At 37.8% G+C, this 16,162-nt stretch overlaps 1 protein-coding gene across 4 annotated transcripts in view; it reads left to right on the top strand.

The window, feature by feature from the left end:
- The window catches only part of grb14 (growth factor receptor-bound protein 14), a 339,463-nt gene that overhangs the window by 107,105 nt on the left and 216,196 nt on the right, over nt 1-16,162 (top strand). The window contains exons 1-2 of one of the 4 annotated variants that reach the window (XM_039757511.1): nt 1,166-1,226; nt 2,205-2,418. In XM_039757511.1, the coding sequence (XP_039613445.1) occupies nt 2,231-2,418 (188 nt within the window). In that variant the 5' untranslated portion in view covers nt 1,166-1,226; nt 2,205-2,230. Of the gene's footprint in view, nt 1-1,165; nt 1,227-1,844; nt 1,911-2,078; nt 2,106-2,204; nt 2,419-16,162 lie in introns of those variants that run through there. The other 3 variants (XM_039757509.1, XM_039757510.1, XM_039757507.1) reach the window with 3 other exon arrangements.

The following is a 16,162-nucleotide window of genomic DNA, read 5'->3' as shown; positions in this document are numbered from 1 at the left end:
AGTTGACTTTCTCATGGTCACACATTGTCAGTAGCAGGATTTGAACCCACAAATGCTGGGTTTGAAGTCCTAGGTCCAAAGCCTTAAAAAATGTTACTTCTGATACAAACAATTAACTGACTGCACTATAACTGACGCCCATTGTCTTATAAATTTCACAAGCAAAGCCGTATAATGCAGCTAATTTTCTTATATGGAGATTTGGGAGAACCATTGCCTGCACATGCCCAGTGAGTCACTTCCACATAAGATGAACCACACCAATGACAAAGGGCTTAGTTTCCCCGTGCTTACAGGTAAGCAGTTTTTCTTTTTTTTTTAATAACTGTTGTGAGGTAGGAGAGGGGATATACCATTGGGGATGTTACTCCATGAGTCTAGAAGAGTTGTGACAGAAAAACATTTTAATCACAGCTTGTATACAATACCAGTTAGGCACAGTGGGATTGACCAATAAGTGACAATGCCATCTTCCCTTGACATGTTCACACTCCATACGTTTTCCTGTGCAAAGAAAACAACAATGATGTAGCTGGTCTTTATACATTCATAACATTTGGGAGTTTTAGGGTCATAGGTCACAGATTCTCAGGTGTCTGTTTCTTCCATCATGTAGCCTGCAGGTCTTATGTTGAAGGCTGTGTCTTTTCCTGTCAACTTACCATTCTAGTTCATGTTTTCATTTTGCCAGATCCGCTCAGTCCTTCAGCTTGATTAGGTCTTCCTCTGTCTCCCACGGATGGCACTGAATATAAAGAATCTGATAGACACTGTAGGAGATCCTCAGGCAGTGCCAGCTCCACTAATCATCACTCTGGGCTTGAGCTGTCTCTTCAACTCTTTCCAGTGAACACCTAGGGTTTGATGGGTTTGTTTGGTTCATAGTTTAATTTGTAGATCATAATAGGCCCATACAACCTACCCAATTTGGGGTGGGCCAGTGATATCAAATGACAGTTTATAAGTTAGCTAATGGTGCACAGAGATAAAGTGTTAGGCATTGTAAGCTTATTTAGCATGTATTGCATTTAAAAACCATACTCGGATATAGAGTTCCGATATTGTCCCTATGCTGGTGTGCTTTTCTCGGTGTATTTTGGTTTACTTCCAAAATCATGAAGACATGCATGTTTAACTGGCACTCAGTTCAGGGTTAGTTGCTTCCTTGTGCCTGACATTTCCAAAGTACTCTCTGGTATTTTGCAGCCTTGAACTGAATTCATCAGGTCTGTAATACATACATTATTTTAATTTGAAAGCTTGTCCTTATAAATTTGATCATTTTTGCATTATGAGAAAAAGAAAAACTTGGTAAGACACTTAGGCTGGAGAAATCTTCAGTCTGTGTTGGAAATAAACTATAGTAGTAGCAGTAGCACAGAGCATCTGCTCCATTCTGCTGTAAAATATATATATATATATGTATATGTGTGTGTGTGTATATACACACATACATATATTAATATATGTATACATGTGTATGTACAGTATATATGTATTTTTATATATATACACACACACTGTATATTTATATTTACTGGCATCCCATCCTGTTAAAGTTATTCTGCAGAGCAGGTTATAATTGGAAATTTGCATACAGAACTTTCTAACTTTAGCCGTGTTTGTCCAGTAAGAGTCAAGGGAAGATATTTTTCAATTTTCTGCAACAGAATCAGTAATCACTGTATTTTGTATTTTGCTTAAATGGTATTAATATTATACTGTGTTTAGGGTTCAACTGGGAATCCTGTGCAAAGTCCATGACAAAGAAGCACTTGGTTTACAGTCTGAATGTTTGCCAAGACTCATTACAGAAACAAAGTTGCATACCAACAACAGCAATTGCTTTTTGTGTCAGCTCTTTTGAGTGTGGGGGAAAAAGGGCAGCTTTCTGTAACATTAACTTAAAGGTAATTCTTAGAAAGAGAATTGTAAAAGAGTGTAAAAACAATTTCTAGACTTTTAATATGCCACTGAGTAAAAGCAATGAGGGCTAATTTAGGAGTCATCACTTTAAAAATAACTTTATTGTGGTGGATCATGTTTTGGTAGGAGGGGAAAATTATCCTGCTGGAGCAGAGCAGAGTAGCAGCAGACACTCTAAGGTTAAGCTGCATTCAGAGTTTGCAACTGGCACATTGTGCCGAATGAAATACTCTTTAAATTTGTTTCCTAAAAATCTATTCATTTTTTTTCTCATTTAGATGATGCCTTGGATCTAGACAAACTGATGAATGATATGAATAACACGCTGGAAGACTTACAAACTTCTGCGAGCCAGGGACAAAAAGCAGCTATTTTTTCAAGTGGTAGGAGTAATGTAAAAGGTTTTCCCAGTACACCTTTGATAACTTTGCGTTCTCCTTTATTGCCACCAAGTGCTCTGGAAAAGAAGACTGTTCTTTTAAAGGGAGACAGGTATGATCAATATTCTTCTATATTTTTTTAAACTATATGCATGTACAATAATGTTTGTGAGTATAATTGCCTATAAATTAACATTATGCTAGTCATTGTGTTGTTTAGGAGAATAAAATATGTATCTTATTCTGTTTTTTAGATGTTCTTGTTAAAAATGGCTGTAGACTTTGTACCTGTAAACACTTAAAGCAAATACACATAGAGGTATAGGTTGATCATTAAATCGGCCGTTTCAGATGTGATGATGTAAAGTTGAATGTTTACATTTTATTTCTGGGAACAACTCTAAAATCATGCCTTAATAATTATTTTAGCCAACCAGTGCATTATTTTGGCCTGTTAAAAAGAATACTATTCCACTCACTTGACTATTTATAGCTTTTTACTTACTTTTACTTTATTGAGTAATTCTTGTTAAATACAAGTACAAACTCTAAAAGTTGCATAAATTATTGGCAAAAGTTAAAAAATGTATTTGTTTTTTGTTTTTTCATTTTTGTGTTAACATTAATTGTTTAAGTTTTTGTTAACAATCCAATTTGAAACAAACAAAATTAAAAGTAATATTATTTGTACTTTATTACATAAAGTATGTCCATTTTGTGAAGAAAATAAAGTGTGGTTAAATCGAGTACAATAATAGTGTAAAATAGTGTAAAAATGCTACATATTAAATATTTTGTATATAATTTCCAAGTAGAATAACATAATAACACAAAAACTATATCTTAGGTTAATTATTATTTACAAAAATTAATCCAGTATGTTATTTTAAACAAATGTTAATCTTGACAAATATGCAGCAATAAAATTACATAATAGTGGCTCGTTAAAATATATTAGAAAAGCATACATTTCTCTGGAACTTCTACAATGACAGAGAATACAGGTCATATATTTTTGTTCCAGTGGCAGAATTTGGTTTGTAGGAAAGTAGTACAGCTCTGTCTATGCTTCCTAAGATTTTTTTTTTTCTGTTGACTCGGACAACTCATACTGTATACCCATACACATAATCATTAACCTGCCATTGCATATTTGTTATTCTGTCCAAGTACTTCTGTGTTTATTTATGGGTTCCTTTTGTTTGTGTTTTTCTTTCTTCTTTGCACTGTATTCTGTGTTTTTCTGCATTAGTATATGTGTTAATATATATATAATTTAACTGCAAAGGGTTTTTTAAATTGGTATTAAATTCATAAATAGTAAAATAAAATTTATTAATGTAGTTAAGTTACAACCCACCCTGTTCTAATAGTAATGTTATATATTTGTAGAAGACACAAAGCAGCAGCCAAACCTGTCTGGGATGCCACTCCATTAAAGGAGATACTCATATCCCACTTTGACTCAAACAGGAACAATTTATAGTCTTCAATAAACCCAACTTACATGTCTTTCTAGTGGGGAAAGAAAATAGAGGAAACTCGAGTCGAATTGAGAACATGGAGTTGAACCTAAACTTCTTATAGCTGTGAGGCAGCACTGCTGACCACTTATCCCACTTTGTCTCCCTTTAAAGAAACAATATAACTAATTATGTATAACTTGAATAGGTTTATAAACTCCAAAATGTTTATATTGACTCAAGTTACTTTCCACAAGTACAATATTTAAGTTTAATTATTATTATTATTATAATGGATATTAAGTTTAAATATTTCCATTTGTATTATTATTATTATTATTACAGCTGACAAAGTTAAATAAAATGTTACAGTTAAGGAAACATATCTTGCGTAATTTTTTACCATACATAGACAATATAGATTAGTACATTTTTAAGTAATGAAATAACAGTAACATAATGCAGTACATTATTTTTATTTGGGATTACTTTGGTAGACTTATTTTTTTTAGTGTCTGAAGGGGATAAACATGTTAGAAATATTTAGGATGAGAAATGCATATGAAATATATGTTTATTTTTGGCAGATAATTTATTATGCACTTTAATTAGCATTATTATCCAAAGAAGCATGCATATGAAATAATGCAGTTGTATCTGTTATAATAAGATCAAAAGAGACAGTGAGAGTGTTTGGGCACCATTGGGAAAACCTCCTACAATTGAAATAAGCTTTGCTCAAAAAATAAAGAGCATGAAAATGCAAAATCAAGCCTTCTCAGACCAGTGTTCTACTTAGACTGCCCAAGATGGAGGTTCTTCCAGTCATTTGGGTGCCGGGCAGGAAGAGGCAGGTCCAGATGGGTGGTGGGTGGGTTGGCATAGTAAAGATTAGTAGAATTCCCTTACATAGTGAAGTTAGCCACATGCAACAAAAATATCCGTGTCCCACACTGATGTTCTGTCTACTGCAATCTTGTGAGTGCTGAAAGTAATTTTTTTGTTTTGGTACACAGTATTAATCCCTGAGGGATTATCTGTCTGATTGTCTGAAATTGTCTTTTCGCATGGCCTTTGGAGGTCCGAGCACAGGGTCAGCCATTGTACAGCGCCCTTGGAGCAATTTTCAGGTTAAGAGCCTTGGTCAAGGGCCCAACAGAGCAGGATTCCTTTGAGTAGTAACGGGATTTGAACTGGCATCCTTCCAGATACCAGCACTGATCCTTAGCTTCAAAGGCATCCCTCAGTCATTTGAATAGTGGTTCGCACTATTCTTGCAAATTGTGCAACAGTCTCAGACAGCTGTTTAAACAGTGTCAATCACCAGCAAAATTCCAGCTACATTTTCATACAGTGAAACAAAATGTTCATATTCTACTACATTCAGCATAGCTCCCTACTGTAAATCTTTGCTTGGCACAAAAGTGTCTCAATAAGCTGGGCATGCCCTTTATTTTGATGAGCTCCTTAATGACACCTTTCAGGTCAAACAGAAGGATATGCATGTGAGTAACAGATTTTGTATGATATGAACAAGGCAGTGATCAACATAGGATAATGTTGACTTCACATTCTCCATTGATCATTTCGCAATGAATGTAAATTGAGTAGATGGGAATTGGACAAAACTCCTTCCAGCCTATACTGGCTATTCAAAGACAGTCCTACTCGGAGAGGGGACTTTGCTAAAATCACAGGTTACGATATGTTTGTACTGAAATTTTGTCAACACCGCTGCATAGAAAATGTGGCTGCATGTGAAAGAACATTAATGCTCTGGGTTCTATATCACGAATAATACTGCTGATCACTAATTTGGGAGGTGTTACAAATAATTTGTAGAGCTTCCTGTGTTTGATCGACATGGGCATGCTGACAAAGAACATGTGCTGTGCTACTCCTTATTCAGGAAAAGATCGGTTACAAAAAGTGTGACAGCAGCTTCCACCTGCAGCTATAGACAAGTCAGTACGCGAGCGAGTTAATAGATGGGATAGCAGGCTGCTTGTGCTGATCGACACATTTACAAAACAAAATACACTTGTGGAGAGGTGTGAAGGAATTTAAGGTGGCCTGGGATTATGAGTATTTCTGTAGGCCTCAGGGATTCTAGTGTTAAGTTTGTATTGAGAGTTTTGTGTGTATGCATGTATATATCTGTGGAGGGTTGTTGGACCATCCCTTATAGTTAAAGGTAGGATTTGGTGTGTTTTGGGTTTTTTATTTGTATATGGGAGCAAGAAATTGCCCAAGGGGCAGCTAAAGGTGACTTTATTTAGTTGATGGTTTTGTGTGAACCAGATGTATGAAATTGCTCAGTTAAAATATATGTATATGTGTAATTTTTTCTTTCATGTTTTACCATAATTGTCTACCTTTGCTTTCAGTCTTTGCATATTAACTTTTGAGAGGAGAAGTGGCAGAAAAACCAGGTCTACTATGCTAACCAAAACTTAAAGACTTAGTTGTCAGTGTAGCATTTCTGTCTTTGAGTTTAGTGGAATTGTTGGCTATGTTTTTTTGACAGGCAAGTGTGGGGAGGAGGTTCTCTGTGAATAAGGATATAGTAATGGAGAATCCTGAAGGAGCAGTCAATGGTTGCACAGAGAATCATCATTGACTACATTAGGGCTGCTGGGGAAGTATGTAATTTTCAGATTACTCCAAGCTTCTTAAGTCAGCTGCAGGATCTTGGCAGAAGTACCATTTGTACCTTGATGTAGCAGAAAAGACAGAGTGAAGAACAGAGGATTAACTTAAACGCGGAAGAGTCTCATGGGTGAGCTTGACAAGTTGAAGAAAAGAGATCCCAACTGGAGACTGATGTAAAAGCATTTGAGCATGCAACAGATGATTATGCTGTCAAAGTAGAAACTAGAAGTAAACTGACTTTAATTGCAAAATCAAAAATTCTTTGTCATGTTGCAAAACAAAAACAGGTATATTTAATGGATATCAACAAAAAAACTATGGAGAAATTGGATGAAATAAAGCAATAATGATAGAAACTCAGCTGATTCACAAATAAAACATTTCAGTATTAACATTCATGTTCAGGTTTTAGGATGCTATTCTTACAGAATAGAGTTTATGTTTATGTAGAGAAGCATTTCATGAAGGAGGAAAGTCATATAATCTGCCTGTTTAGGCTAACAGTGGAGAAAGGTTGCAAATTTTCTAGAAATTAAAATATTGTTGAGATTAAAGAGTAATGCCATGCAGAACTGTATTTGTATTAAGTTTTAACTGTGGAAAATCTATGAAAACTATAGACCATTTAATTTATTTTTAGATTTGTATTGGTTTCTTTTTAAAAGTTTAATAAATCATGCTTTTGACCCTTGAACTTCAAGTATTTCAACAAGTTTTAGTTCACGATTATAGTTAGTACTTTTGAACTGTTACAAATCTGAAATGACTAATTATCAAATCGTTAATCTTTTAGTGGAGACAAGTGTCCAACAGTTGAGCTAGAGGAAGATTTGCAAAACATGGTCTTAAATGATTAATTCAATAACACTATTCTAAATCCCATAAACCTGTTGCTTCTTTTTACAAAAATACCAAAATTAAGTCATGGAGATTTGATTAGAAGCTATGGAAAAGTTATGAAGAAGCTTTGGAATTGTACTGATAAAAAAAGATTGGGAACCTTGATATAAATCAGTGATAGGCACTTGACTGGAAAATGGTATAAAGTGCAGTCCATGGTTTTCCAATTAGGCCATGTTTACAGCTTGTTGTCATCTTGTTAATTGATAAATAAAAAGCATAGAAACCAATTTTATACAGTTGTCAGGGTGAGGTTACAGCAGGATGGCTTAGGACAAGACTAATGATCAGTAAAAGCCTGAAAGAGTGAGAAATGCTAACACTAGAAAATAGAGGATGCCTCCTCATGGGTAGACAAGCCATTATGAGTGGTATTCCAACACTACATGCTCTTAGGACAAAGGGGTAAGAGAGAAATATTGCTTTTCTGGCAAAAAGTGGAAGACATTCCAGACTACTAGATGGCAGCAATTAGCCTCATTAAAGCTGACAGTTTAAGGTAGGTAAGCCATCACAGGCCTGCTTTGATAGACTTTCAAAGCTAACCTGGAATATGAATATGAACATGTTGCCTGATAAACAGAGCATACAGGATAACCTGTTGTCCAGCACCCCACGACTGTTTCACAGGGACATTAAGAGCCACTAGAAGGAGATATATTTGGTTACACTGTAGCCATTGAGGATCATCTTCGACAGCAGAAATACCAAATAAAATACAATACAAATAAAAATGGTATAGAAGTGACCCTAGGATGTAATTTAAAGGTAGTCCCTGACCAGAGTAACATTAGGTGCATTTGGACTTTAAAAGCTATCTGAATCTAAATGTTCTTTTCAAAACATAGTACAGACCCAAATCATGCTGACGTAGTAGGGTTTGTTTGTCTTCACTTGGCAGGGTGCCTTGCAAATTCTCAGCGGCTTCCTGCCTTCACAATACATTTGTAATGGGCATTTATTGAGAATTGGTAAACATAATTTATTTTTCAACTGTTAGTTTTTTGTTTGGTATTTTTGCATACAGCCATCTTTGTCTAATCACATACTTTGTAGCCACAGCCTCCTTGAAAAATTCAACAGTTAAGTGATAACCTGTAGACAGAAAATTTTAAAACTATATGAGGTTTTCTTAAAATAGAAAACGTTCTTCCACACAGTCATGATTTAATGCATTTTTGTTGCTCGTGTGCATTTTTGTGGGTGCTTCAAGAGATCAAAACAGAGCAAGTAATGTCACCATCAGTCTCTCATTTGTATTATTAACGGTCAGTTTGACTCTTCATGTTTCACAAATGGAACAACTGAATCTACAATTGTCATATTTTTTTGATTAATGAGGGATTCGTCATTATCATTATTTAGTAGATGTCTTTGTTACAAAACAAACACAAACCACACAATATACTGTGTATTGAATACAATATACAGTGCATTCAATTAATAAATATTGAATGTATTACTGAAAAATCTAATCAACACAGACATGCCTCTAATCAATCAAAATACTTGTTACCACTCTACTACAATAGATTTGACTGCTGGTGTTCATTTCTCTTGAACAGGTACAGGTTTGTTCCTGATATCTCTCTCTCTGTCTCTCTCTCTGAAGCACTCACAGTGCCAAGCAAATACAGTTAGGACACCGCGCTCTCTTCCTGTTTGCATAGACTCACCAGTCAGACGAACTGCATACCACTCTGCTTAATACTGTCCACATACTAGACCATACGTAAAGATATTATTTTTAAAACAATATTACATAAACACAGACTCACATTTCCCATTTCCTTTCGCATGCATGTTTTTAAGTTAAATACATTCACATGTTTTTCACTAATATTTTGCATACTGGTAAAAGGGTGTTCGAAAAATTCAGATCTACTAGTACATGAGCTGCAATAAACCTGTGTGACATAAAGATAAACGTAAAGTAAAGAATTGTTCCTTCTTTAAAATAGAGGGGATGTCCAGTACAACAGGTTGTTTTATTTTCCTCAATTGATAATTAAATTCAAACCTTTATCAGGATAGAATTAAAATGTGTAATTTTCCTTGTTTAACTTCAGTGGTGCAAGTGTGCTGAAATAATATTTAATATTTTATATTATAATATTTAATAATTTTAATTCATTTTTCATTTTAAAAACAACATATTTGCAGTATCATCTACTTGTTCGTTTCATATGGGAAAATCCATGTCACTCTAAGAAATGTACCCACATTCAAGCATATTCATGAAATACATATATAATATTTCAGTTATTATCACAGGTGATTGAGCTTTTTGCTGTTAATGATGCTCATGGGTGACACCTCAAAATCTAGCCAACATGTGGATGCTATGATTGAACAGATATTCCATTTATGTTTTATCAGTTTTTATAGCTTTTATTGTTATTTTGGTAATATCACAATTGCTACAATTTTGAAGAATATAATCACTGGGGTGGTACATGGTTCACATACTACATAAAATGAAGTTAAGAGAGAAATATGATTTAACATATATTTCATAATAAACTTACTTTTTCATTTTTTTGTGTAGAGGATGTTTTGGTTAAGATTCAAGTGTTGTTAGTGATTTTAAAGTTAGTGATCTCCCTTGAACTTCTGTAAGTCTTCGCTTAGTCTTTAGTGTTTCTGACTTTGACTTTGACTGATTTCTCTCCCATAGTACCACTAAAATCTTTAGTACTCGGTTAATTAATTCAGTCTACTTGGTCATTTATGAAAAACCCCTGGCAGTCATTGTGGAAAACTTGTGTTTGAATTGGTTCCAACTAGTTGGTAATGGTTTTTGTTTAAGTTGTTTGTATTAGTATTTCATTTTAATTGTACATTTTACATACCACTTCTGCACCATTTTGTATTGCATTGTTTCCATTCCCTCCCCTCACCTGGTTCACCACCTGTGCAATCTCAGTGAGATTGGGTGGTTCATAGCTAATTGGAGGATCAGCCTCAAGAACTGTGGACCCAGAGATATCCAATGTCCTAGCCGGAGAATGAGCTTTGAACAGCTGCTCATAGTAGCCAGCCCAGCGGGTCACAACTGCAGTGTCGTCCGTAAGGACCATTCATTCACCTGCCCTGACTGCGACTCTCTGAAGAACAGATTTGGATGTGCATAATGACTTTGATTCCTCTGTAACCAGGACGTAGGTCACTTGACCGTAGATGGTGTGTCACTTGCTCACAGATTCCTCTAACAAATATTTTCTTGTCTGCCCTTGGAGCCCTAGCAGCTGACCTTCTCAGTTCCCAGTGCAGACCAGAGTTTCCATCAAGCCGTGCACTGTGACTCCTTTCAATGGTATCCAGAGACCCCTGCAAGATGAAATATTACTTTCTGGCAACACCAACACAATCCTCAGCAACCTTTAGAGACTTGTCACAGAATGTCTCCCACATCACATTACGATCAGCAGTCATACCCAAGTGTACAAGTTCCTCACACAAACTGCATGCAGACTCATTAGAAAGAACCTGATGTTGGAGCCTGGCCAGGTCCAGCCTCATTCTCCTAGAAGGTGGAAGTCTGTTGGACCTAAGCTGGATCTTCAGAGTAGCAACAACAAGTCTGTGGTTAGAATTCACAAACTGGACACTTTTATAGACCCTGCAGTTCTGTATGAGTCTTCAGCATTTGCCCACAAGGATGTGATCGATCTCCTTTACTGCACCACCGGTATTGGAGTACCAAGTCCAACCATGCAGCTCAGGGCGGTGGAACGAGGATCCACACAATCCTCATAGACAGCCTTGTTAGTGCCAGTGGTCACACTGAAGTCACCTTGCAGGCACCCATCAACCACAGAGCGAAGTTGCGAATAAAATGTCTCCTTCAGCGAGACATCACTCATCGCAGTCAGAGCATACACTCAGACAACAGACAAGGCACCAAGAGAGTGTTTTAATCTGATTTTCATAATATGTTTGTTGAAAGAAGTGACATTGGACACCATTGGAAAGAACCAATCTGCCACAGCAATGGCTGCTCCTTGAGTATGACAGCGATCAGAGCGACCCGACTAATAAAAGGTGTTCTCACCTACAGGGATCTGCCCACATCTGTGCACCTCAGAGAGGGCTGCCACTGAAATGCGGAGTTTACGAAGCTTCTCTGAAAGCGGAGGATGATCATCATCATGCAGGAGAGACAAGACGTTCCACGCTCCTACTCAGATGGACTGCCTCAAATAGGGACCCGAGTGCTGACACAAGTTCTGATCCCTAATATGCCTGACCCCATTGGCTCTCTGAAGCTCATGATTCTTCCGGGGATGAGACTCCAAAGGGCTTTCCCCCATCCATTTATAATACAGGCAGCAGAAAGGAGTGCTGTTTGCCATTTCAGAGCTGTGTGTAGTTTTCTGCTGTGGCTGGTGTACCAATCCTGCCATCAGCCCCCAAGTTTTCCCTACAAGATGGAGGACCACTTTCAGGGCTGGATTCAGTTTGATGTCGTACCCAAGACAAACACAGCATGCATTTTAATTTATGACAGTGATTTAGTCTTTACACAAAGCTGTCAATTTACCAATCCGTTTAAATTTTTATCCTATTATATGATCTCAAAAGAATCAGATCATGATATATGCAACCCAAATGAGTTTTCTTTGGAAGACAGTAGACCCCACTCTCAGTGACAGAGTTAAGAACAAGTGGAATTAAGTAAGTGGTTTAGAAATCAAGTGTGGAGGTCCCTTAGTAGTTTATTGGTCATAGCCCACTGGAAGAAGACACAACAGCAGAAAGAGGGATTATACTCAAGATCTTAGCTATCCAATAAAAACCTGCAAAATTTCCTGGAGATGCTGGAGACTATTGCTTGGGGATCGAAAGTCTGTGAGCGCGCGTTTATATATTTCTGTATGTTTATATTTGAAATAATACAGTAATTTGACACCTAGCTGCAAAGAGTTGCCAGGGCATGGCCACATTTACTGTAGTTTTTAAAGGGGACCACAGCACAGTCCTGCAGGAATCCTGTGAAGTTTACTCTTTCTAAGGGGTGTCAGACTCTATTTATGCATAGTGTCCAAAGAGTGAAACATCAGGAGTGTCGTAAAACAATGAGAGGAAGAAAGACAGTGACAGTCTGCAAGGAAATACACAGTTTTTGTGTAATATACAGAGAAAGACTATGAGGCCTGATAGGAGTCCAGTGCTCTCCCACCTAGATAATAAACAATACCTTTTCTATAGAGAAAACTATTTTAAGGTACAATACAAATAGGAATATATAGTAGCATTTTTATGTGTATTTTTACAGAAGAAGCCCTGGCAGGTTGTTACTTTCTCAAGGTCACATAGTAAAGAGTGAGAGGTAATTTATGACTCAGCAACCATGGAGTTTAAAGTCTAATGCCTTTTCCACTAGACCCCCACTGCCTACTAGACTGCTGTTATGGGACAGCATACAGACTCTTGCTTGAAGTATTGGAACCATGCTTTTCTTTCGATTAATTGGGCAGGACACATGCTGCCTGAGAGGCCCAGTCTTTTAAAGGGAAACACAGGCCTAAGAGGTGTAGGGACTTCAGGGACAGTTGGGAGAGTGCTTTGTCACTGGGTTTTAAAACCACATTGTACCAGAATTTCTTAAGTTAAGTAAGCTGTTAGGAAAAAAACAATGCCAGGAAACTCTAATAAACATGGAGAGACAAAAGCAAGACTCTACTGGAAATCTCTGTCTCGTCAAAAGCAGAGAAATTAACACGTTTAGGAAAGGCAAATGAGAGAGTTTTTTTTGTGTAACCCTCTGCTGCGTGTGGTAATAAAATAATAAATATATCTGTGATGATATGTAGGGTGTTTAGAAATGTACTGTATTATATGAATATTTAAATATTGGTATATATTCATAAGCAACTTTAAATCAATTATATAAAACTATAATAAGCTTACTAACAAATGGATCTGAAGGACTTGAGGACAAAAAAGTGACAAGTCACACTGCCGGCGATCATCTGACGATGACTAATTTGCAAAGGCTGCATAGAATTGACTTAGTGCAGCTTATAAAGGGACTCTGGAAAGTCAATCCTGCAGCAGCTGACTTTTTATACAGTTACAATCCAAACAGATTGCAAGGCATCTCATGGGAGTCTTGAGCAGAGATATGTGGGGTGGAAAGTTTACTGTGGTAGAAGTTATGACAAAGTCAGCAATCAGTGACTGGCCTTCTGTATGGCATAGCAGGGTATCCATATGGTTTGCAAAAAACGGCAAGGTGACCTAAATGAATCACACAAAGCTGAATGATTTAAAAAAAATACATCAATAGGCATATTCTTATTTTTGTAAATAAAAAAATTAATTCTAAAAAATTTCCTGACATTTTAAAGGCAAGTGTAACTTATACATATTAAACATTTGTAAATATGGTATACATTTATTTAATCTGTTTAGATTTTTGTAATTAATTTGCAACTCATTTTCTACGTGAGGTTGAGAACACTAAAATAAAGCCCTATTAAACACAAATTAAAGGAAAGATAGTCACTGTTTCACTAAAACCTGACTGATAACTTCTAAAATATGATATAATTTGTGATTTAAGTGACTTTGAACATGACATGGTGGTTGGTGCCAGACAGACTGTTCTGAGTATTTCAGAAACTGCTCATCTACTGGGATTTCACACACAACCAGAGATAACAAGAACAACAACAACATTTATTTACATAGCACATTTTCATACAAACAGTAGCTCAAAGTGCTTTACATATTAAAGAATAGAAAAATGAAAGACACAATTATAAAACAAAATAAAACAACATTAATTAACATCGAATAAGAGTAAGGTTCAATAGCCAGGGGGGACAGAAAAAACAAAAAAACTCCAGACGGCTGGAGAAAAAATAAAATCTGTAGGGATTCCAGACCATGAGACCGCCCAGTCCCCTCTGATAGATAGATAGATAGATACTTTATTAATCCCAAGGGGAAATTCACGTAATCCAGCAGCAGTATACTGATACTACAAAAAAAAAAAAATTAAATTAAATAGTAATAAAAATGAAAAAAATTAAAATAAAATTAATGTTAGCATTTATTCCCTGGGTGGAATTGAAGAGTCGCATAGTGTGGGGGAGGAACGATCTCCTCAGTCTGTCAGTGGAGCAGGACAGTGACAAATGTCTGTCACTGAAGCTACTCCTCTGCCTGGAGATGACACTGTTCAGTGGATGCAGTGGATTATTCATGATTGACAGGAGTTTGCTTAATGCCCGTCGCTCTGCCACAGATGTTAAACTGTCCAACTTTAATCCTACAATAGAGCCTGCCTTCTTAACAAGTTTGTCCAGGCGTGAGGCGTCTTTCATCTTTATGCTGCCACCCCAGCACACCACCGCGTAGAAGAGGGCACTCGCCACAACCGTCTGGTAGAACATCTGCAGCATCTTACTGCAGATGTTGAAGGATGCCAACCTTCTCAGAAAGTATAGTCTGCTCTGACCTTTCTTACATAGAGCATCAGTATTGGCAGTCCAGTCCAATTTGTCATCCAGCTGCACTCCCAGATATTTAAAGGTCTGCACCCTCTGCACACAGTCACCTCTGATGATCACAGGGTCCATGAGGGGCCTAGGCCTCCTAAAATCCACCACCAGCTCCTTGGTCTTGCTGGTGTTAAGGTGTAAGTGGTTTGAGTCGCACCATTTAACAAAGTCTTTGATTAACTTTCTGTACTCCTCCTCCTGCCCACTCCTGATGCAGCCCACAATAGCAGTGTCATCAGCGAACTTTTGCACGTGGCAGGACTCCGAGTCATATTGGAAGTCTGATGTATGTTGGCTGAACAGGACCGGAGAAAGTACAGTCCCCTGCGGCGCCCTGTATTGCTGCACACAATGTCAGACCTGCAGTTCCCAAGACGCACATATTGAGGTCTGTCTGTAAGATAGTCCACAATCCATGCCACCAGGTGTGAGTCTACTCCCATCTCAGTCAGCTTGTCTCTAAGGAGCAGAGGTTGGATGGTGTTGAAGGTGCTAGAGAAGTCCAAAACATAATTCTTACAGCACCACTGCCTCTGTCCAGGTGGGAGAGGGATCGGTGAAGCATATAGATGATGGCATCCTCCGCTCCCACCTTCTCCTGGTATGCGAACTGCAGAGGGTCGAGGGCGTGACAGACCTGTGGCCTCAGGTGGTGAAGCAGCAGCCGCTCCATGGTCTTCATCAGATGTGACGTCAGAGCAACAGGCCGGAAGTCATTCAGCTCACTAGGACGTGATACCTTTGGGACAGGAGTGATACAAGATGTTTTCCAAAGCCTTGGGACTCTCCCCTGTTCCAGGCTCAGGTTGAAGATGCGCTGTAGAGGACTCCCCAGTTCCAACGCACAGGCCTTCAGCAATCGTGGCGATACACCATCTGGACCCGCTGCTTTGCTGGCACAAAGTCTTTTCAGCTCTCTGCTCACCTGGGCTGCTGTAATTGTGGGTGAGGATGTCTCACCTATGCTGGTATCAGCAGAAGGATGGTTGGAGGATGCAGTACTCCGAGGTGAGAGTGGGTTACTGTGATCAAACCTAAAAAAGAAGTTGTTCATTTGGTTTGCTCTCTCCACATCTGTCTCGATGGCGGCACCCCACTTCGAGCTGCAGCCAGTGATAATCTTCATCCCATCCCGCACTTCCTTCATGCTGTTGTTCTGCAACTTTTGCTCCAGCTTTCTCCTGTACTGCTCTTTCACCTCCCTGAGCTGGACTCAGAGTTCCTTCTGCACGCACTTGAGCTCATGCTTATCACCACCTTTAAAAGCCCTTTTCTTCTGGTTCAAAAGGCCCTTGATGTCACTTGTAACCCATGGCTTGTTGTTAGCATA

The sequence above is a fragment of the Polypterus senegalus genome, chromosome 6 (assembly GCF_016835505.1).
Source record: "Polypterus senegalus isolate Bchr_013 chromosome 6, ASM1683550v1, whole genome shotgun sequence".
Lineage (NCBI taxonomy): Eukaryota > Metazoa > Chordata > Cladistia > Polypteriformes > Polypteridae > Polypterus > Polypterus senegalus.
The sequence above is the reverse complement of the archived record's forward strand: the minus strand, read 5'-3'. Positions and strand labels throughout refer to the sequence as shown.